Source organism: Pieris napi, chromosome 21 (genome assembly GCF_905475465.1).
Source record: "Pieris napi chromosome 21, ilPieNapi1.2, whole genome shotgun sequence".
Classification (NCBI taxonomy): domain Eukaryota; kingdom Metazoa; phylum Arthropoda; class Insecta; order Lepidoptera; family Pieridae; genus Pieris; species Pieris napi.
In genome coordinates, this window is record NC_062254.1 from 11,104,936 (window position 1) to 11,130,445 (window position 25,510).

Genomic DNA, 25,510 nt, shown 5'->3' on the forward strand with positions numbered 1-25,510 from the left:
AAAAGGTCACAAATATCTAAACAATCTTTTTTACTAAATAAATTTGAATTATTTGTAAACTTAGTTATTTGGACAAAATCGTCTAAAGTCTAAGATGTTAGCTAGTTTTTCTTTATGCCACATTACTTCTATCCGTCAGCTTCTGTTCTAGCCCTGAGAAGTAAACAGGGAAGTGGGCAGCGTGAAAGTATGTAGGGCGTGTATCAGTTTTTCATGCGGAAGTCAAACTACGGGTAGCGCTAGTGATATCTTTTTAGCTTTAAAAAAGTCAGTTCTTCCTTTTTTTAAGAAGCATAAATTAAAGAAACTACTGGAATTTTGTAATTTCACGAATCCTTACCAATTGAGTTTATGTGTTGAAATGTAGAGTACATTCCGAGGAAGCGTAGAAAAATTCGCATTACATTCGCAAGTATTATGATAATGTATCAAGAAATTGAATTAAGTCAAGCTCCTCGGCCGCTTGCTTCACAAAAAGTTGAGAAAGTGATGTGTAAAGTGTGTGAGAACGTTCACACGGACAGAAACAATACCGCTTTTTGCAGACATCGTGGCAAAATATCGTAAGTTCCATTGGGCTTACGGGGCAGATGTTAGCCAATCTAATAAGTTATAAAACGTTATGATATTAAACCATTTATGCGATAAGACGTTACTGGAAAGGGGAATCTTATTATAGATTCAAATTTATTTTTGTCATAATATTTACTAAAGTAGGTAATGACCATCATGTGATCAGCTCTGATCAGATCAGATTGTGCCATCCAAATCAGTCTATTATTCGCCGCAAATCGAAGCCTAGACTACGTGATACATAATGATGTTATTAAAACTAGGCATCAGCCAAGATATTAAATACCTTTTTGCACAAATCTATAGCTTTTTACTGTGAAACAGAAATTATATATTTTGATATTTAAGGTGAGCTTGACTTACTTCTCTGATAGCATGTAATTCTTTTGTCTAAGAAAATCATTAGTTTCGTTTCGGTCGTTAATTGGCAACGTTTTCCGGTTCGGCGGCTGCGCACAATGGCCCCGGGAACATTTGAAACAATCACCTCACGCAATACGTGAGAAACTGTATCAAGAATAGCATGTTTAGCGATTTAGTTTTTAGTACCCTTTTAAAATAGAAAAAAAAAACACTCAAAAAGTAATTCAATATCTTACTTCGATATTGAACTGCTTCCGTATAACTATTTTTTATGTTAATAATTGTGTGCACAAAGACACAATTGAACAGTACGATCTAGCATAACTTAAGACTAATAAGTAATTTAAAAGTTATCTAATTTACTAAAAAGGATTTTTAACATAAAAAAGTGTCCAAAAACACTACTTACAGTCTCTATTAAGAGGAAGACACTCTGTTATTATGTTCATTTTTTTTTACTTACCACTGTTTAGAACTTAAGCACACACTTAGCACTTAATTCTATAATTTTTCAGTGTTACTTGAATTTTTTTTGTTGATTTGGTTATGCACTTCTTGCACTTTACCCTTAGTACTTCATCTTTAAGTTTTTTCCTTACTAGGGTTGGATGAGATCGCTTGTAAACGATAAGGGCCCGTTGCATCCATAATAAAAATTTAATTTGAAATTAACGAAGTTTAAATAAATAAATAACTTATAAATATAAATTCTTGAAACATAAAGAAATTCACCAATATGTAGCTAGCCTTGTTCACAGAGAGTATTTTGTGGTATACCAATTCTAAGGCTTTTCGTAGGTCGAGTTGTAAAATCATGCATCGTGGTTTGTTGATGAAGCCGCGACACGTACAATCAAATCTAAATGTCAAGGTGAAGGCGGCGAAAGGAAACGCACAGTGACGTCACGGCCGCCATCTTGATCTGATGCATGCCGTGTGTAACTCGAGTTTTATTTGGGACGCTACAATCAATGCGAATCTCCTCTCTTCATTCAACAGCGCGCTAAATATAACCGCCGTCGCTTGACGCAATTAACGACGAAATATAACTAAGATACCGTTATTTATTTATTATATTTTTTATTTACACTTCGTTGCAGTACAGAAATACAGTACAAATAAAATAATTAAATACAAAGGAGGGCAACTAGCGCTTTCGAGTGATATCTTCCAGGCAACTGTGAGCAAATAAATTAAGTTAGATAAGGTAAACGCAAGAAGTGCAAATGAATTATGAATTCTCAAACAGGTTTTTGCTATTGTCAAAAAGCTTCAATTATTTTCTTCTTTTCTGAAATTATTTAGTATTTTCTTACATTCAACATCGACTATTTTGTGATACATGTTTTCGGCGGAATGTTGTTTGACAAATTCTGACCAATTGATATTTTTACGTGGAGTTTTAAATGAGACATAATTCAAATGTAATCTGTATATTTTCATGACACGACAAACGATAAAATTTGCTCATTACATAGGAATTCAGCAATAGATACCGGATCTGATATATCGTGGCACAAATAGAAAAATAGCCAGCCTTGAAAAGGTGCGCGCAAGTCAGTGACAGGTAACAAGAGATAAATGAAGAGTAAAAGTATCCAAATGTTATATACAAGATATGGATTCAGATGTTGTTGATTATGGTATTAATACCACTATGGAAAATGAGGTAGAAGATGAAGAAACACCCAATCTCTACGTATTGAGCTACTCGGGATCAATTTTCAAGCATCTCTTAATCACGTTAGAAACTATATTTAAATGCATTATCAAAAATAATAATAAAATCGCTCATCCATTGTACGGAGTCATGATAATGATAACGAACGTTCTAAATTAAGTTCTGTGCCGTCAAGACAATCAGATAACTCGAACGATTGACGCATTTCGGGATTATCTTATCGCGATAGATATTTTTAGTTGATACACATGTCATCTAGATTCTAATTGTGATTCGGCATTTTAAAGCACTGTTTATCAATGTCTTGATAAACCTCTCTAAAAGGGCACTGTTATGTGGTCCCCACTATATTATTTACCTAATTATTATTTCTTTGCCTTGTATAAGTTTAACCATTTGTTTATGTAGTGATAAGTTATAGTTAATTACCTAATGACATTGTTTGTTCCCCTAATGTATCCCTACTCCTACCCAAACCTTTAAGTACCAAATCCCGATCCTTTCAAGGGCACTTCTATTCCATATTCCAACTCCAACGTTAGTTTATTGTAAACATAATTTTAAATAAAGTTTGTTAGTTTTAAAAAACAAGTTTTAGTCACTGCCTCATAACAAATTTGGCGCAGTCGGTAGGATCTACTTGTGTAGTAAGACGAAGCAAACGTACAAAGGACTAGCATCGCCTAGTACGGTAGCCTTAGGCTTTTAATAGTTTTCGCCGATACTATGCTCTTGTGGTTCGTGTTACTGTGGTAAGTGGCATTTTACTTGTGGCTCATTCTTTTCCTATTTTTCCATATTTTGTGTGTTTTATATATTATCCTGTATTACTATATTTTATATTTCATTTAATTACATTATTTATATTTAACTACACACGCATTCTACATTTTAATCATCATCATGTCATTAAAGACCGAAAGCATAATGAAGGCATCACCAGTTAATATTCAAACTCTTATAAATCTAATTCCTATATTCGACACAAACAATCACGATGAAATTTACGGTTACATTAGGTCCTGTGATACTGTGTTTAAACTGTCATCTCCGTTTGAACGGGAGACTTTGTTAACTTGTGCTCTAAATAATATTAAAGGCATCGCGGCCTCAGAAGTTCGGTGTAAAACTTACGAGACGTGGGATGAACTAAAGAGATTTCTTATTGAGAGATTCGCGAATACCAAGACAATTCAACATTTGAATTTAGAACTTCAATCGATTTTCCAGAGACATGATGAGTCCTTAACCCAATTCTATCATAGAGTAGATCTTTGTCGTTGCAAAATCTTAGAAAAACTACACTCAGAAATTTGCGATTCAACATTAGACGGACGTGTAGCAACCACCGAGGAAACCGCCTTAAGCATATTCCTCAACGGTCTCTCTACAGACATGGGTATAATGCTCAGAACAAAAGGTTTCGATACCTTGAGAGAAGCAGGTCGTTTTGCAATGCAAGAAGATCAAATTAGGGCTATGAACAAAGCTAGGCAATCTTTATTTAGACCAGTTGCAACTCCTAGGCCAGCAATTAGGAGTAATGCATATCAAAATAATTACCAATCTATTCGAAACCCAAATATTCCATTCAGGCCTCCTAATCCTAGATTTTCTCCAAAGACATGTGCTTATTGTAAAAATATTGGGCATTCAATAAACGAATGTCGCAAGAGAGCATACAACGAGCAAAATAAACAACGCGCTCTCCCTGCACCAATCCGCCATTTAAACTTAGAAGCGACCAACGAAATGAGCGACCCGTTGGAAATCGCTACCAGCTCTTACTCGATGAACCCAGCTCTTTAGACTATTCAATGCTTCCTCAAATTCCAAAATCAAGTCGAGTGTTACAAAGCACTGTGCCTGCATCCTTGCATAATAAACCAGCCTATCGGAGGCAATGCAAAGAAGCTTGCACACAGACAGATTTTGAAGCTAGCTTTATACAGACCTACAAACAGGGTAGCCAGTCCCAAACCTTTGGTCATAATACGGATTCTACTATTTCTTATAAGCACGATGAATCTCCAAAATCCTCTGAATCTAAAAATCGCACTGTATCTTCTAACCCCACTGTATCTCAAAATATCGCTGAATCTTGTAAACCCGCTGTATCTCATACTACTACTAAATCGAATTCAAAATACCATTATAAAAAAAATAAACGTAAGTCGAAATCAAACAACAAGAATATTAAATCTTTTTCAATCTCTGCTTTAAATGATATACCTCCAGAAAATCTCTTACATGCTACATTTTACATAGATAATAAACCTGTGACTCTTTTAATTGATACCGGTGCTGGTATATCTGTCATACGTAAAGATAAAATAGGTTTAGCTTGCATTAACGAATTAAATATAGTTTCTATTCAAGGTATTTCCAGTTCTCAGTCTCAGATGCTGACCTTAGGAACGGCAAATATTTCCCTTGACAATTTACCTAAACATAAATTTCATGTTGCGAACCTTAACATAAAAGCTGATGGTATTTTAGGTAATGACTTTATGACTGAATATGACTGTAAAATTGAAGTACAATCGAAAATCTTAACAATTGGCGTCAAAAGTTATGACTTATTTTATTTACATGAAAAACTACAAGATTTAAATTCACAGAACAATACTGTATCCCTCGAAAAACAAGTAATTAACAAACGATCGGAAACAGTAATTAGATGTACAACAAATTCTATGAATTCTGGCGAAGCAATCGTTGAAAAACATACATTAGATAATGGCATTATTATTCCACGCTCATTAGTGACCGTCACAAACAACTCTTTTCTTATAACTTGCATTAATTTAGACAAACAAAATAAGATTATTAGCACTCCTTCCATCCCTGTTACTATTTTTGACTTTGACAAACATACTAATGAACAAACTCAACATGAGATAAATAATTTTAATTGTATTTCCCAAACAGATCGTCAGAGCAAAGTTTGGTCCCTCATTAGAGGCGACCATTTAAACAAAGAAGAATCAAACTCCCTAAATAAAATCGTAATTGAATATTCTGACATATTTTATACAGAAGGTGACAAACTGACATTTACAAACCATACTAAGCATACTATTCCTACCACATCAAATATTCCAATTAATACGAAAACATATAGGTTTCCACATATACATCAACAAGAAGTTAAAACCCAGGTCGATAAAATGTTAAATGAAAATATAATACGTCCGAGTACTTCACCATGGAGTAGTCCTATCTGGGTAGTCCCTAAAAAAGTAGACGCCTCCGGCAAACAAAAATGGCGCGTCGTTATTGATTATCGTAAACTGAATGATATAACCATAGGTGATAGTTATCCTTTACCTAACATTACAGATATACTCGACAAGTTAGGACATTCTGTTTACTTCACTACTTTAGATCTCGCCTCTGGATTCCACCAAATCGAACTCGAATCAAACGATACTCCTAAAACTGCCTTTAATACTCCGTATGGACATTATGAATTTTTAAGAATGCCATTTGGATTAAAGAATGCTCCAGCAACTTTTCAACGTGCTATGGATAGCGTACTCTATGGATTACAAGGTGAACGTTGCTTTGTTTTTTTAGACGATATAGTAGTCTTCGCCTCTAGTTTACAAGAACACGAACAAAAGCTATACGAAGTCTTCAATCGACTTAGGAAAAATGGCTTAAAAGTTCAACCAGATAAGTGTGAATTCCTTAGGAAAGAAGTAGCCTATCTAGGGCATATAATTTCTAGCGAAGGTGTAAAACCTAATCCTGATAAAGTTCACGCAGTCGATAATTTTCCAGTTCCCAAATCATGCAAAGACATCAAGTCTTTCCTTGGCCTAACCGGCTATTATCGCCGTTTCATTTCTAATTTTAGTAGTCTAACAAAACCTTTAACTAGTCTCCTTAAGAAAGATGTTCCTTTTGTTTGGGGTGAAACTCAACAATCAGCCTTTGAAGAATGCAAACGTCTCCTTACCAATCCTCCTATTTTACAATATCCTGATTTTACTAAAGAATTTATTTTAACAACAGACGCTTCTCTTCATGCGATTGGCGCTGTTTTATCGCAAGGGCAAATAGGTAAAGATCTACCTATTGCGTATGCATCACGTACTCTCAACAAAGCAGAATCAAATTATTCCACCATTGAACGTGAATTATTAGCCATAGTTTGGGCTGTTAAGCATTTTCGTCCCTATTTATTTGGTAGAAAGTTCAAGATCGTTACCGATCATAAACCATTAACATGGCTTTTCTCTATAAAAGACCCTGGTAGTCGTCTCGTTCGCTGGCGTCTCAAACTCGAAGAATATGAATACGAAGTAATTTATAAAGCTGGTAAAAATAATACTAATGCCGACGCACTCTCTAGGCCCTCAATTCTTAACACAAATACTATTGACTTAACTTGTGACAAAAATACTGATAAGAACGAAATCGATTCTCACGACGACTATTTACAATTAAACTATCAACACTTTACAGAAATTTCAGATTATAGTTTCGACACTCCAAATCTACATATTTCACCAGATAAGCTGTTAGACGAACGACATAAAGACATATTTATTGCTATTTCTTGTGACATTTCCGATAAGAACAATCTTTACAACGAAGCTATTTCAATGTGTTCTCAAGTGGAACCATTTTTAAAAAAGTCTAAAGCACTCTACGAAACTGACTTATTGGTTTCCAACAAAAAACAAAACATTTACTTTAACTATTCTCGACCCTTATATTTCGATCCTTGGGATTCTGAAAGTTATTTTAAGTCACTTCTTAGCTGTTTACAGAATAACGATTTGAAATCACTTTACGTACCTGACTTAAAAGAAGACGCAACTTGTAAATTAAAAGGCAATGAACAACTACATATTACATCTTATTTAGCAGACATTTATAATTGTAAGATTACTATCTGTGAAAACAAAGTGAAGACTCCTAATCCTGAAGATATTCCTTCTATTTTAAAATCTTTTCATGATGACCCTTTGTCTGGTCACCGTGGTATAGTTGAAACCACACGAAAAATAAGATCAGAGTATTTTTGGAAAGGTATGACCGACACTATTAAAAATTACATTGACAAATGTCAAATTTGCCAACGGAGTAAGATACAAAGAAAAACTTATAAAGCTCCAATGGTAATAACTTCATCATCCACTGAACCTTTTGAACGTGTCTCTATCGACTTAGTTTCTTATTCAGAAGTAACCCATGACTCTAATAAGTACATCTTAACCTTACAAGATGATTTAACAAGGTTTGTACAAGCTTATCCTATTGTAGATAAACAAGCAATTACCGTAGCAAAGACTCTATTAATCTTCTGTCAACATTACGGCGTTCCCAAACGATTTCACTCAGATCAAGGAACAGAATTTGTAAATAGCATCATAAGACAATTAATGAAATTGTTAGGTTCAAATCATACATTGAGCACAGCTTACCACCCTCAAAGTAATGGTTCTATAGAACGTTTCCATGCTACTCTTAGGGATCATATACGATCGTATCATAAGAGAAATAATTGCAATTGGGATCAAATAATTCCTTTCGCAGTTATATGTCATAACACAGCAGTTAATCAATCATTGGGTTTCACACCTCATGAATTACTTTTTGGGTATAAACCTCGATCACTCTACTCTCTAAAAGAATTAAACGAATATACAACCTGTGATTATTTACATGATCTTAATGAACGACTCAAAGTTTCTCGTGACGTTGCTTTACGTAACTTACAAGCGATGAAGGAAAAAGCTAAAGAACGTTATGATAAAAATATTAGAAACATCGCTAAGTATAACGTAGGCGATTACGTAATGCTCAAGGTGCCTAACCCTAATAACTTAGATTTGAAATGGGAAGGTCCTTATCTTATTGTCAGAATAGGATTCAATGAAAATTACATTATCAGAAAGAATGGAAGAAACCAAATAGTGCATGCAAATCGTTTAAGACCATCGCACGAATCATAAATTATTTAGAATAATTATCGTTACTAGATTTTTTTTACAAACCAATTTTAATTCTATTTCAGTTTACCAATTGCTATGGCATTTCCCAATACTATATCCGACGGAGAGGAGAATCCTAATTATATACATTCGTTTTATACACACATGAATAATCCTTATTTTAGTTTTATCATATGTTCTATAATAAAAAAATTATTTTACATTATACTATACAAAATTGATATAATTATAAAGAAAATAGTTACAAATAGGTTTAATTCTAATTAGAATTCTGAAGAGGTCGTAGTCTAATTCTTGAATATTATTATATTTCTTTCAATATTATATTTTACAAAATAGTTATTTCCATATTTCAGGTACTCCACAACCTTTGTTGTCGGGGATACCCACATACAAAATATACCTTCAAACTCAGGACTATATTATGAAGAAGTTGGTGAAATTCTAGTGTCGGAAAGTTCTTGGAAACTCATTATATATAGAGATATCGAACCATTATTCTTATCAAGGGATTCTCTAAAACGATTAGTAAATAGTTATAATTTTATAATCAAACAAAATTCTAATTTACCTAACGTCGTTACTACCAGTTCTTTTATTAAATTAAGTATTATGAATATAGACTCAAGGTTGGATGAATTTCAATATTACACAAGCGACAAGCGTTTCAAGCGCGAACTTATAGACGGTCTAAGCTCAGTTCTAAAATGGCTCATTGGTACACCAGACGCAAAAGATGCCGAATACTATAATGAATGTATAGATCTCTTAGAAAAGCAACAAATTTCTACGAATGATATTTTAAAACAACAACTCCAAATTCTTTCTTCAACCATTACTAACTTTAACAATACCATTTTAAAAATTTCATACGATGAACACATGATCAATGAAAATTTAATGAAAATTAACTCCTATATTAACTCAACGAATACTTTACTTTTTAATCTCAGTGTATCTGAACAGATCTCAACTATTTCTATACAAATTCTAGAACTCGTCACGTCTCTAGAAAAACAAATTGATGATATCGTTGCGAGCATTTTATTTATTAAATCGGGAGCAGTTCATCCGTCGGTCATATCGTCAGTAAGTCTTTACAAAGAATTATTAGCATCAAGTCATGCTAGAACATCAGGTAACCTAGTGGCGACCGTGAGTCTTCAAAACATTCATAAAATTTTAAACTCTGCCACAATTACATCATATATTTATATGAACAAAATTATATATATATTAAATTTTCCTTTAGTCAAAAATGACATATTTACCTTATACCATTTAATTTCAATCCCTATAAAACATCCTGAGTCCTCCTTATATTCCACAATCCTACCTGAGCACATGTATCTTGCTATGAGCAAAAACAGTCAACGCTACCTGACGACGAACTCCGTGGATAAGTGTCATGAATTCTCTCCAAACCTTCATGTATGCAGTAAGGTCACAATCTTCAACTCACGACCAATCTGCGAAGTCTCCATCTTGCTGACGAATTCTAAAGACATACCACAAAACTGCGAGGTATCCACATTCTCTGCGCATTTCAACACATTTCATCCATTAAAAAATAACAAATGGATTTTCATACTTTCGAAGAAAATTAAATATGCTATGGAATGCAACGGAAAAACTACACATGGCGAAATATTTGGACACGGAATAATTCTGCTACAACCTGCATGCAAATTTTATACACCAATGGTTACACTCATCGCTGAAGACTCGAAATCGAAAAACATAAGTCATCCCATTGTTACTGTCGACGTGGAAAATAACTGCATCGAAGGAACTCCAGATCTTTATAATCCAGAACTCGTACCTATCCAAATTAACGATGTTTCCTTAGACTCTCTCAATACTATTAAAGACGAGATCAAACATCACTCTAAAATACTAAATCAAGACAAATATATCATTCAAGAACATCCATACAATTTCACTCTAATGAGTTTATCACTTGGATCAGTCCTTCTTATTTATACTCTTTACAAGTTTTGCAATTGTTGCAACCTCTTCAAATACTTTTACCCAAGAAGAAACCCTCACGAACAAGGATGCATTCAAATATTTAATAATTGCTTCGACCAATCCCGAAGACGACAACAAATAGAAATCCCGATGTCTACATACAATACGACGACGAGGACGACGGCTTGCATCAGCTCGGACGACGAGGAAGAGGACGCCCAACAAACTTCTTCAAAAAGTTCACGCCAACAGGCGCAACCTTTATTTTAAGGGGGGAGGTGTTATGTGGTCCCCACTATATTATTTACCTAATTATTATTTCTTTGCCTTGTATAAGTTTAACCATTTGTTTATGTAGTGATAAGTTATAGTTAATTACCTAATGACATTGTTTGTTCCCCTAATGTATCCCTACTCCTACCCAAACCTTTAAGTACCAAATCCCGATCCTTTCAAGGGCACTTCTATTCCATATTCCAACTCCAACGTTAGTTTATTGTAAACATAATTTTAAATAAAGTTTGTTAGTTTTAAAAAACAAGTTTTAGTCACTGCCTCATAACAGCACACATGAAACAATGTATGGAAATGATTAATGAACTGCTGCAGACGTTTTTTATTGTCCGTATAGTGAACTGTCAACTGCTTTACGTCAGTTCCTATACTGTAAGAAATATTCTTTGTAAATATTTTAATATATTACTGTTTAATGTTCTGTTGTTTTTGTTTTGTATGTGATATAAGTTTTCGCATTGGAGTAATCTGTAATGGTAGCTTAGACCATTATTCCGAAACTTAGCACTTTTAGCTTCGCATGATTTTCTTCGTCCAATTATTACCATCATATTTTTTTGAAGACTTGGATTAACGAAATCCAAGACAATTTTGAAGGATCCATTCTTGATCCAATTTGACAAAGAATTAATGTAAGACGTAATAAATTAAACGATAAGTACTATTGCGTACTATTAACTGTAAATAAACGTGATTACCTACTAATAATAAAACGGTTATCATTTTACTAGTAGCCTGGCGATTATGCGCTTAAAGTTCTTGTATATACAACTCATTATATATTAGTGTTGAATGATCCAATTAGTGTATCATGTGTTGATTGTAATTCTGTTGCAGCGTTTTGTTTTATATTAATGTAGTTGCCACGTAAGCGACGATATTTGACTTAACCTTTTGACACGCGATAGCCAGACGGAGCTTCAAGAAGACTTCTTGGTATTTTACTATGCGATTGCGTAATGCGCTTAAATATATGTAAAGCCGTCACAGTCCTCATGTGATAATTGTTATCTGCTGTTATCACTTATCAATTGATTTACTAATGCAGATGTGGGATATTTACTAGTGACAATGATATGCTATTTTACTTGTTACTTAGCTTAATGTATTTAATACATTTTATACCTGTATCAATGACTAAATTATTTTCTAGGTAGCGATATTCCAAATAGTTTGTCCAAAGCACAGGTTTGGCAAGGGCTCAGAAAACATATCTACCTAATAAATTAATTAAATATTGATTGACACCGTTGCTTTGTAGCTAGTAGGTAAATAATATGTATTTTATTACGTCTGTCAAGTCATATAGCGACAGTTGCGTCGCACCACCACGGTCGACCTGCGTGCTTGATAAGCTATCGCCCAAGAAACTTTCCATTCGCGTATCAGCCGAACCCGGCTGTTTATTGCCCCAAGTCTCAGCCGGATGTTTGCATTGCACTGATAAATCACGCAAATATGCAACGGTCATGATATTGAATTGATAGTGACGAAACTTTTATCCAAATCAGAATGTCAAAACTAGAAGATTAAATTGATCGATTATTATGAGCTGGTTTTAGGAATTATTTAGTTCTAATGAATCTTAATAGAAGTGGGTAACGTGATGGTCACAATAAAACTCTAATAAGAACGAAAGAGAAGAACTCGCAAGAAACTAGAAGTAAGCCGTTGGTGCCTTTGAATGTTAGAATAAACGTCACAAGCTTCAAAGCAGTGTTGGCCAAGTGGCTTCAGCGTGCGACTCTGATCCATGAAGTCGTAGGTTCGATCGCTGATTGTGCACCAATGGACTTTCTGTCTATGTGCGAATTTAACATTCGTGACGAAACCGGCTTGCCTCAGACTCAAAAAGTCGACAGCGTGTGTCAAGCACAGTAGGCTGATCACGTACTTTCATATTAGATGGATAAATGATAATGAAACATACAGAAATCTGAGGCCCAGACCTAAAAAGGTTGTAGCGCCACTAATTATTTTTTATTTTTGTCGAAATCTACAACAACATACCCGATTTGACGAAAATGAATTTCAATTTCAAATCCAAATTGCTCATGCTTGTCATAGAAAACTGTCAAAACTTTAAAGAGAAGAATGACTTTGAACTTATAGTAAAGGTCGGTAAATACCACTATGGTCCCCAATTTAGACATAGCGTAGCCCTACGACGACTTCTAATCGCCGCAAATGTATGCTACGATAGCAGTTTCCTCCTCATTACAGACATTAACATAATTTAATATTCAACAAACTACATTACATCACTCGTTATCTAATTCTCATGTTTCTATATTTGTTTTTCCAAGGGCACTTTGCACGTGTATTTTGTGTATGAATGTTTGATTGTTTGGTCAGGCTTTGGAGATATCGGAAATTGGGTCAATGGAACCTCGATGTATCAATCACATTGATATGTCACAGACGATATTGTTATTTAAATTATTTACGAAAATTCAGACAGTCGAACACTTAGTTCAAGAAAATCTTTAAACAGAAATTAGTAACATTCTATTTATATTATCTAAAGAATATGAACAATTATATCTATATGCAATTTAGGCTTGAACTACTTAGTATGCCTAGCCCAAAGCCAACGCCACCTCTGGGAGCTTCAGCGCTTTAAATTGAAATTACTGAACGTTACGGTGGCTCTTCAATAATTCATGAGCCAATCTGTACTGTTTCCCTGAGGTCATCACGCTTTTCCTTGGCAAGGTTCAACGCATGCCAATTAAGTATTGCATAGCTATTTCGATCTGAGGAAGTTTTTGTAGGAGCCTGTCGAATATTTAGCGGCCTTTTGCTGGTTGCTATTTCGAACAAAATTTTATAATTATCACTGAATAAATTCAAAGCTTTCGTTAAAAGTAAATTAATCAATAAAGCTTTTGAAACTTGGTGATTAAAAAGAGTGGCGGAGAGTTTCTTACAAGCTCTTCTTGCCCGCTCTACGCCCTTGACTTGCAAACTGGTAGTAAATAAATGTAAATTTAGAATCAATTGAACATCTTTTCTGTTAACGTTCATAAGTGTACTTGTTTACCTATATGAATAAAGTTATTTTAAGTTTGAGTTTGAGTAACAATATAGTAGAATATTAAAAAAATACGTTACATAGGTACGTTAAAACACGTTGTGCACATAGAAGACGTCTCAAAGATCCCAATACGTTTTTGTTAATTTACTGATCATCATCAATACCATCCACTAAACGCTTTTATAGTGATATCCACACATGTATGTGAGTAATATACAAAGCCCTGCTGTCTGTAGAATAAAGGGGCCTGTATTTGTCTGACCTTCGAGTAACGCCATGCCGGAATGTTTATTCGTCTTATCAGAGTCAAATAATACGGTCGGTATGAGTATTACGAAACTAGTTTTTTAATTATCGTGCGAATATTGAAATGTTTTCTTAAAATCGTAAAAAATATTGACGAACATCACATCTAAAAGTTACAATTTATAGAAATTCTCAAGAATTAAGGTCCCGTTAAAGATTTCCATTCTTGTGGCGTTCTGTTCTCTATGTGAGGATAATGTTGCTCTTATCAGTATGTATGTACATTAAATTTAATGGTCATGTGCCTTGTTTTTAATTAAAACTTGTTGAAAAACAACCGAATATATAAAATGAAAAACAGGTAAACCACAAATGTTTAGGTAACACAGGAAAAATACAAGTCAATATATTATTTAAAATGTAATCTTAATATATAAATAAAACGTAAGTACAAGTTGACTATAAATAAATATAAATAAGTTTATATTACCCATAAATAATGACTAAATAAAACTCAGTCAAACAACACTACAAAATGGAAGGTAGTATCTAAAGAACTTGGTTACAAAAACTAATACCCGATTTAATTTAGATTTTTATTTATTTAACAAAATAAATTACCAATACGGGTCACACCAATACGGTAACTATTTACATTACATACATAGTACATAAACATTAAAAAAAAGGTAAGTAATTTACCAGTAACAGATTATATATTTACAAACTATGTACCTATCTATTTCTACCGCTATAGAACCTGACATTAAACAACGGAAAGTTGCGTACTTGGGCCACGTTTTACCACAACCGCCACCACGTCCTTCAATTAATTATAATGGGTAAAATCCAGGGTAAACGACGTGTAAAAGGAAACTAGATTTACCTGACTGTTTTGAGAAAGCAACTGTCTTTGCATGTCGTCGCGTTATTAGCGTCCCTTATGTTTTTACATCTTTACCTAATGGCTTATGTAACCTATGTCACGATGCTTATTTAAACGAGTAAATACCAACTTGATATGGCACGGCTTTGCATATGTAGAAGCACTCGAGGAAAGCTTGGACAGGTTGATTGTATTTGAATTATAATATGCAGCGTAGATAAGTGAGGAAAATGTTGCCTATATTAGGTTTTCCTTAACCGCAGCGCAATAATCAAACAAGTGTTGTAATTAAAAATATTTGCAATTGCACGTATGTGAAGTTTTTAATTTGTTGTAATTGAAATTTCCAAATCAAAGTATTGGCTTGCAACGTTTTGTGACTGCTAAATCAATTATTTCGAATTCAATTAATCTTTAAGAATTATTATCTTTAATTTGTTCAAATATTACTATCTAGCCGTTACTCATACGTGACCACACACACGCCGTCATACTAAATCACTCGGTTACACACAGATTATTTGGTAACTTGAAAAACTGGTTGAATAATTATAGAATTGTTATTGGTTTAATTTTATTTAGAGCTGTGTTTGGCCTATTTGGTTGTCAGGCACAGGAGTCTGATCATCTACTTGCCTAGATTGACAAATGATCATGAAACGGATACAGAAATCACTGGGTTTTTTTTAAGTTTATTTAAATTATATTAGATGTACCTTTTTGTGCTCGTTTTTACCAGTTCATATTGTCATTTTTATTTCGTATTTAAGGAGAAGAAATAATATGACATAATATAGTATTCTTGTAGCGTTCGCAAATCAGGTCAAGGATTTTCCTGGGTCACTCCAGGTAAACACTCCCGTAACCCAGTTAAAATCACGAGGTCAAAAATTTAAGGCCCTGTCCCTGCACCAATTGTAGGTATTTTATGGGGTGAAGCAGAGGAACGCGTTAATGCTGCTAAGACTGTATTTAAAGACACCGGATGTTTAATTGTTGTACTTTACTTCCAACCAAGTTTCTAGGTACTGCATCTTATTTTCTGTGACCTTTTGCGTTGTAGGTTAGTCACTCAATATTTTGGGGATATTTATTATTTACTAAACAATAAGTTTAGTAATATAGATGTAAAGTCGATAATAAATAGACAGCCTCTTTTGTTTTGTTCTTTATTTATATTACAGAATAATTTAACAGTCACTGTTTGTGTTACAAACCATTAAAAAATGTTACAATATAAGATCTGTTATATAAAAAGACATTTGCATGGTTCTGGTTTGAATCTTTTCACTATTTTTATTTATCACTACTTCTTAGGGACATATGCCATGCCATGCAACTTTCGTGCCATCGTTTTCACCAAAAAATTTCGTCTTTCTTTATTTCTATGACCCTCAAAACTCTAAAACACATTGGACAACAACAAACCTGAGGAAGACAGACTAACTACTGTATCGAAAATTCGCTCGCGAACCTATTTCAACTCGTACCCTCGAAAACAATCATAAAACTGGCGAAGCCGCAAGTAAATATCTTTTTAGTATTTACTTACCTTTTTCTCTTTGCAGATAAGTTCTCATAATGTCTCTTACGAGCCAATGATGACAACTTCCGTTTTATATTATCCTTGTTGCCCATTTTTTTCTGTTTGATACACTTACTCGTAAACGGTAGGTACCGCAGAACTTGCGCTAAATTCGGCAAGCGGACTTGACAGTGTCTCGGGGTGGACTGCGGGGCGCAGTGGGGAGCTGAAGCACTGAGACGCGCTGGCCCGTGGTTACAATTAGTTATGTAAAACATTAAATTAATGTAATTTTAAGCATTTTTTTTCTGAAATGGATTACTTGGCTTGCGATAAAATATATCGTGTAAGTTTCAAAATCATGTTCTATATAAAATTTCGTCAGAAAATGAATTCAAAGTGTCAAAAATCGGCTATGTTTGGATTTTTTTTCTATCGAGCAAAGTTATTTAAATCGTGTATCGATCTTTCAAAATGGATACATAAACTACTCAACTCCACCATATATTTTTTTCCATTCTCGCTACTTCAAGAAATGATGACGAAAAATGGAAAGAAACAATGTAGTTTTTTGGAGTTTGGCGACCATCTGGTCCTTAAAATATACATGACGGGTCAAACTTTCTCTGCGTATACTCTATTTTTCATATTTACAAACAGAATTCAATTAAAACCTTAATTATTGGGAGCCTTAATTCTTATATTTTATTTTATGTTGATCACAACTGACCAATGATTGACGATTAGTCAGCATTTGTGTAAATAATTATGACGCTATGTGCGTTGTCCAGTAAGCAACGAATGCGGTTTAAGTCAATATGACTTTAATGCAGTCCATAGATACTGCTATATGTCCTTGATACTATGCTAAAAGATTTTTGAAATCGGTAGTTAATAATAATTTCACGAAACGTGTAAATAACGTACAATAGAATTCATGCTGAAGCATTAAGCACCCTAATACTTTACAAGGCTACAGTATTGGCACGGTGTTTCCTCAGCCTCACCCGGGCAAGTTAACCGGGCCAAGGATGTGCCCGGGTTACGCCAGGGTATCGATCTCTCTGGTGATGCTGGCCTCGTATCTAATAAACCTTCTGAATACATAATTGCTCTGCTTACGTTAAGGAATGAACATTTTCAAATGTTATGTGATGGTTGTTAGGACTAAATATATGTATATTTAACTTTTATATATGTGAGAACTTTAAAATCTTACTTTGAGAAAGCGTTAACAGAAACATACAATAAATAATGCGACTAATATAATGTTTAGTACTTCAATACGTGTTAAAAAATTTAATTATTGTACTTTTACGTACAGTTACTTCAATCCCCTTTTCTTCACCGGTGAAAGAAATCCTTCTAATTATCACATCTTGGATTCTGGCTCTGCAAACCATGAAAGATATCGTGACTTAGTATAGATCAGGTCACGTTGGGATTTGGGCCAAGGATTCTGCAGCTGATATTGATCTGATATGCTCCTTGTCGACAAAGGAACATTGCTTTTTCGAGATGGAGTTAAAATTACATGACAAATATTTGAAGTTATGTTTTTCATATATTCCTTATGACTATTCGTTGAGTGAGCTTATAAAGCTGGTGTGCAATTCTATTAACATATAAAAATGTGGTCTGTAAATTATATTAATGAAAAGTTTCATCTTTTAGATTCCATTTCACTATACAATCCTGCATACACCTCAGATCTTCATTTGTTTTATATTATAATAGGAAAACAGGTAATACATTTTCTGTATTATCAATTTTTTGATCGAAGACCTGCCGGTTGCCTCACGATGATTCTTCGGCGAATCTCTTAATCGGCCTTATATCTATAAGATAAATTTAAAAGATGCTTATGCCGAAGCTACCGTGAGAAAAGTATCCCTTTAGCACATGTCGAACAGGTGTTTTAAATTTTAGGGCAAGAATCAAAGCGAAGTAGCGTATAATCAAATAATACCCCTTTATTTATTGGCAGCTGCTCGGAATCCAACATTATAACGTTTCATTCAATGTTTATCTATTCGTGACCTTGTGTTCGTAGCTCGATAAGCTTTCAAATTGTAATAATTCTCTTTGGGTACAGCTTACGTAACGTTCAATGTCGTTGGGCGTACTTCACTTCATGAACTACCCTTTTGGATAAATAAGTTTTAAATTAGTGTTTCGTTTTATTTAAATAATTCATCAATTAATGTATTGGTATATGTTTTATTTGATTTCGTAACCTGCCGATATAATTTCTTTTGTTTGATAAAATAGTTTTATCAGTTCGTTCAACCGATCGTACCACTTTTCAAAAATTTGTGATAACATGATATGATAATCTATATTGATTCTGATACTAAAAAATATTTATTAAAATCTAAAAACTCGTCGGTTTTCTACGGTGAAAACCTTTGAAGCGCTAGAACGTTGGATCCAATTCTGGTCCTAACTACAATGCACGTTCTCATTATGCCCTACGGGGTAGCAGCACAGTGGATCATTGGAAATTAAGCTTTCCGCGTCGCTACCTTAACAAAATATTACTCACGTCTCCTACTAGAGAAGCTGCGTGGCGGTTATGGTTATACATATACATATTTGATTTGTCTCCAAAAATTTATGTAAAATTATTTATTTTTAATTATTATTATTTAGATTGACGTAATAGTGTTGTCAATATAAGAAAGAATTTAGCACTGCTGCGACCTGACATCCCAGGCTGGTCTTACCGCTCAGACTCTAGCTACCCTCATTTTTTCTTTACCAAACCGCTCACTCTTTTTCCAACCCACATTCACTACTGCGTGGTATTTGTATGACCAAGAAATGACTATTAACTCTATAAAGAATGTCAGAAAAGCAACGACCTATCGTAACGTTACGGTGAAACGTACCAAAAGATGCAATAGGGGGTGACGTGGGCCAACCCAACTATTGATTCGGGGCTGGTGGCACTACGCATGCGCGGTATCGATTGGGTTGCGCAGACTGGCTTTTGACTGCCAAATTGCTTACATGTACTACGTGTTAGGCTGCTGTAATTTGCATTCCCCACTGCGTAGTTTTTCGGGCCGTTTGGCTATAGGATATGAATTTTGGAACTTGTTGGCTTACGGAGTTCGAATTTATTATAGAATGATAGAGTTTTTGTCAAGGCTTGCTTCAGAGATCAGGGTATTGATTGAGTAGAGAATATTATCATTTATTAATAAATATGTCAGGGTAACGATATAGTCTTGATAAAAGTAAGAAAAACTTAGGTGTCCATAGATACAAATCGAAGCGTTTATATATTTACTGCTGATGTAAAGGCCGGAAACGCACATGCGAGCCCTCTGGCAATATAAGTGTCTATGGGAGGCGGTATCACTTATCATTAGATGAGCCTCCTTTTCTTTTGCCCCCTGACTAGAATATTATAAGCTGCGCAGTTTCTCTGACTCTGACTCAACTAAGCACCTAGCCCGTTTTTCCATCATAGAAAATGATGATCATACTAAAAGTTATCAAATATCCGAAACGATTAACGAAAATTGGAGCTTTGAATTAACTCGACTATAAATTTGACCTCCTACGAGGCTTTTACAGAACTCATTTTGATCTTTTCATGTTAAAACTATCATATATATATATCATATATATATTACTAGCTGACCCGGCAAACGTTTGTCTTACCATGAATATTATTTCTAGGAAACATTTTATTAGTTCAATAACAATAACTATCTACAATTATAAATAATAGAGGTTGGTCGTAGTGGGGTGAAAATTAAGGGTTGTATGTATTTTTGTATGCTCTATGATACAAAAATAAAAACAAAAAAATTTCGCTGATTCTCGGACATACTGAATATGCATAAAAAAATTCATAAGAATCGGTCGAGCCGTTTCGGAGGAGTATGGGAACGAACATTGTGACACGAGAATTTTATATATTAGATTATTAAAAAGCATTTGTTTTATATTTATTTGTAATTGACCGGATGTTGAGTACTTGTTCTTTTTCGTCCAGGTATTGTGTGATCGAGCTGTCAGACTAGTCTAGCAGGTCTAGGAATCGATGTTTTTATTTCCTTTAAACAATCAACTTGACGGCCTAGACTCTAGAGTATTGATCTCTAGTTAAATCCATAAATTCAGTAAAGTTCGTTTAACAGTTTAAAACTCTCAATTTCGCAAATACCGATTCGTCCTAAAAACATAAAAATGAGTTCTTTGTCTAAGCGCTCCACACAGACGCTTATGTAATACAAATAGGTCAAAAAACGATAAATGTATACAAAATAGACGTTAAGAAGCCACCTCTAATGGTTGGGCGTGACGTCAGCGATCAATACAGTCCCGCGCCTGTGATTCAACATGTTTTGGCGATTTAATCCACTTTTATACTCTATTTCAAGGGTACGGGCCTTGCTGATAACTGGAATTTAGCAGTTTGATTTAAAACTATAGAGAACGTTATATTGGCAACATTCTTTTTTTTACAAACGTTGTGTAGAAAATAACTTGGCGATTAAAAAGAGTGGCGGACAGTTTATTGCCAGTTCTTCTATTCCGTTCTACGCCCTTGATTTGAGAACTGACAGTAAATGTAAAATTAGAAGCATTTAATGTTTATTTATTTTTTGACGTTCATATGTGTACATTGTACTATATGAATAAATGATTTTTGACTTTTATCCAAATATCTATTATGTCATTTTATTTTTATCTAACAATATTTCGATTACAAAGTTTCTGAATTACATCATTACCAAATAGCTTTCAGTCTGTTGTCTATATATAGAACAAATATGGCTTAAACACAATTTAATTATTTCCGTCAAGAAGGTTTTGCAATTTTTTCCTAAAATATCCTGCACTTTGACTGAAAACTTGTCAGAGTGGGGAACGTAAATAAACAGTGACACGTGGTATGGGAGTGGGCGCATGCGCATTGACCGGCCGACTATCGATTTCCCGACACATTATACGTGAGCTTTCTGCTATACATCTGTAAAGGTGATACTGAAATGTAGGTATCAATTCTTTGAATTATAATATCTGTATATATAGATACCAGATGGGTCTTATAATGGAACATATAAACAAATTCTTCTAATTTAATCATGTCTAGTGAATGGTTTATTGTGGGGATCATAAAATGGGATACAATGTTGGTTTCTTAACAAAAGTACCGAAATATCAATTACGAAATGTCCAAATTAATTTTACACTTATTTTTAAGTAAGTCCAGGATTTATAGATCTATAAGTCCAGATCTTAAGTAAATCTAGTTAGTAATCACTCCAGGGTTGCTTTGTCCCCATCAATGCGTCTTCCGTTATTGTACATTAAAAATAATAGTACTTAATGACTACAAACATTTATTTAATATTGTAAGCTCAACATCATCAAGCATTCTGGTAAAGACGTCGAAATGCACTATGGAGATTGTTTGAAAATAAATAATATTTTTAATATGAAAATATAATAATTTAATGCAGGTAGTTTTATAATAGTTTAAATATTGTCCTGAATATTAATAAAATATAAGTTCACGGTCGATAAGTCCAGCTAAATTCCAATAACTGTCCGGCTCGTGAAAATCAATACAAGTCCGCTGCGCCATGAACTTAGCCGCCCCACGTTTTATCGCACAGATATGCCATCCACAATCATTATGATATTGATCGGAACTCCAATAAACTTTTAAAGGAAAAAGTGACCCAAACGCTTATGGTCTGCCGTGGTCGTTGGCGTAAAGCACGTAAAAAGAAATTTCCACTGTAATTGATATATAATCGATCAGTTTAAAAAAAAGCAGTGATAACTGCCTATCTCATACCCAATCCGCTGTTTTGCCAGTAATTTTTATGTTTTGTAACATTTATGTTTAATTGTCATATATTTTAGAAAATATATTTTGTATACCTACTGTAGATAATATTCGTAGCATTATGTATGATATGGTGAATTTAAATAAATCAAGTGTGAATAACCATTTTGCGTCTTAAATATCAGTTCGAGACTAATGAAATGGGTATATAAGTTTAAAAAAACGTAATTTTCTTCTAACCATCCATTAGCCAGGAATGTCATAACAGATAAACGAATTTAAAGGTTTTCGAATTTAAAATTACAGTCACTAACTCTGCCGTCATCAAAGATGTAAATAAACAAATCAGACACGTGCTGGAGTTTAGAACAACGGCACAGCAACACGCATGCGCTGTTACCGAGTAGACATGGATTTTTTAATTAACCATTTGCACTTTTGTTTTGGACCGATTACAACGACTTATAAAAAATAAAAGTAGCCTTTATTGGAGTACTACATAATCAAGATTAAGTCCATGTTTAGCATTAGTAACCAACCTCTGACGTAGTGAAGGCATTCCTATTATTCTAATAGTTCTCATCCTCCATCATTTTTCCACTTTTATACCGTGGACTTACAGACATACAATGGTTATAGTAACTTTAAATTTTTGCTGATATCTATGCAATTATATGTAATTGTATCATCGAAATATATTATCTCTTCCCAAAGAGGGTTAACCTGGCGTCGCATTACACACATTGTCAAACAAAAAATACGGTAATTTGTTATCTTGATCACTTTAACTCGCCCAGTTGTTTTTATACTAAGTTTCCTTAAATTTAGCTTAAAATGCTAAAATGCGCAGTTTTACTCTATTTTTTAATCAAGTAAATACTTTTAGTGTTAATTTCCATAGATTTATATCGTTAGATAGGCCCGACACCAAAAACTGTGGCATTGTTTTTGAATGTGTGCGTTAACAAAATGCCGACACACGCACACTAACGAGTAGTTAAAAAATCGTGTTTCTGCCATTGTACTTATCTGTTGTTATTACCATTTCGTGGGCAATTGTATTACACACACTTTTCTGAAAAAAATTTGCCCTTAGATGCCCTGAAAATACTTTTTTCAGGTTTAAATAGAAAACGTTTGAATGTGTGCGTCAACATGGCGTCCAAAACAGTGCAATTTGTGTAGAAGGTACGGTCCGCAAACTCATTAATCAGATTACATAGGTACATACATACCGAAAAGCTGGTATGGCATCAGGTTTTAATTTACGAAGACCCAGTGGCGTCACATACAAATGATTTGCCTCGAAATGTTCTGAGCAAACTTTGCTGAATTTTGTAGGTAGCCACTCTTCATCTCTTTTGTCCACTTGTATAATTTTTATCCATTTTTCCTTACACCGTTGGTCTTGGGGAAATCTAAAAAAAAAACTACAATTTATGTACCCATTTTTACTTATAGCTTTATGAGTAATACCATAATAAATTATTTTATCATTAAGTTAAACGCACTCTATCTCAAAAACTGTTGAGCGCATAAAAAAAATTTCAAATAAAATTTGTCGCAAAATTTATTTTCAAAATTTGTTCAAAACTAAATTACGAAATAAGCTCTCCGCTGATGTCATTTCTGGTATATTGCTTAACAAAAACCTTTAAAAACAAACAAATTCATGCGAGCTTTAAGTAAAAAAGAAATGATAATTAAAAACGACATGTAGTTTAAAATATGTAAATAATTAATATTCCGTTTTTTTAATCTCCTGTTTTTCCCTGCAACTTTTTCGATACATTTACCTAATGTTTTTTCTGCAATTCTTCCTGTTTTTCGAAAATCGGATCTGGCAACACCTGTGCAATCTATATACAACAAGTATACTGAGAAAATAGTGTCATCTCTTTTTCTCCTACATTAGTTGCAAACACTTTCTCTTTCGTGCACTCGCCATTTAAATTTGTTATTTTAGACAGTGCGGAAGGAAAAATAAAAGTTTTTAAATCAAATCGCAATACTTACGAGTGAAATGTTACACCTCTGGCTTTATTTGTGTTTCTAGAATTGTTGTTGCACTTTAGAAAGACACACGATGGCATTTTGTGACACTAAACTGCTCGCAAACGTCCTTTACAACACGTCCGACTAACACTGTGTTTAGGGGTGCACTGATCCAAGGTTAGTGAGCTCACTCACTTCGACTGTGCGACAACACGGCGCGGTCTCACTGCGGTAACGATATAAATCTATGTTAATTTCTATAAATCTGTCTGGTGTAAAATTGCAATCAGGTAATTGAATCTTCCCTTTACATCATCACGAACAAAGGTGTAATCGGATTTGACTGGACTCCCAATCCGTTGAGATTGAATCTACCTGATAACGTTATTTTTACCGTTTCAGTACTAAATTAACAGTTATACTGCAATCTTTGATCGAATGTGTTTTTACCTGCCTATCTTTCGTTTAACTAAATTCGTTTTATTCATCTGTATTTAAATTTAAAAAGTGTCCTAACACAATATATTACTTTAACCTTTAGGTATAATTTAATCATTTAATTATTAGACAAATAAAATTAATTGATAATCTACAAAAGTATTCAAAGCAATAAAAATAATGTATCAAATACATTATAAATAAGTTTATCGTAAACAATAATTATTATTTAATACTGATTTCCGAAATCATACCAACTAAAAATCTCGTAAATAATTCTCTATAACTTCTGACAATAATCCGCCCATTACCTGCCCGCATAACTTAACTGTTCTACGACCAGAATACGCAAAAAAAACAAAGAGATTGAATTATTATTAAAAGTACAACAAAAATAAAGAGGAAACATGGTAAGCGGCGCGAGAGACGTTGCCGCACCGCGCTGGCTGACTCGTCACGTGACGTCACGTCTCAAGATGGCCGCTGTACCGGTTGTGTTACCCCACTCCCGTCCTCCAGCCGGATCCGACCGCGTTACTCCATAATAATAATAATAATTTAGAATGCAGCCGTCCGAAAGGAAACCGAGTGAGAATAGATTGAAATTTAATGCATCGAGCACGTCGGTTATACGTGTTAGCGTTAATTGTTATTCTAGAGCGGCAGCTGTTTACTTTCGTTGAATAATATGAGTTCTGTTAGGAATCTATAGCTATT

The 25,510-nt window shown here is 34.0% G+C and overlaps 1 protein-coding gene across 3 annotated transcripts in view; it reads right to left on the minus strand.

Moving 5' to 3' along the window:
• The window catches only part of LOC125060218 (THAP domain-containing protein 6-like), a 51,240-nt gene extending 26,705 nt beyond the window's left edge, over positions 1-24,535 (minus strand). Inside the window, exons 1-2 of one of the 3 annotated variants that reach the window (XM_047665005.1) lie at positions 24,377-24,535; positions 23,596-23,778 (exon numbers count right to left, since the gene is read on the minus strand). In XM_047665005.1, the coding sequence (XP_047520961.1) occupies positions 23,596-23,778; positions 24,377-24,453 (260 nt within the window). In that variant the 5' untranslated portion in view covers positions 24,454-24,535. The remainder of the gene's footprint in view (positions 1-23,595; positions 23,779-24,376) is intronic. The other 2 variants (XM_047665006.1, XM_047665010.1) reach the window with 2 other exon arrangements.
• Between the last annotated feature and the right edge of the window lie 975 nt (positions 24,536-25,510).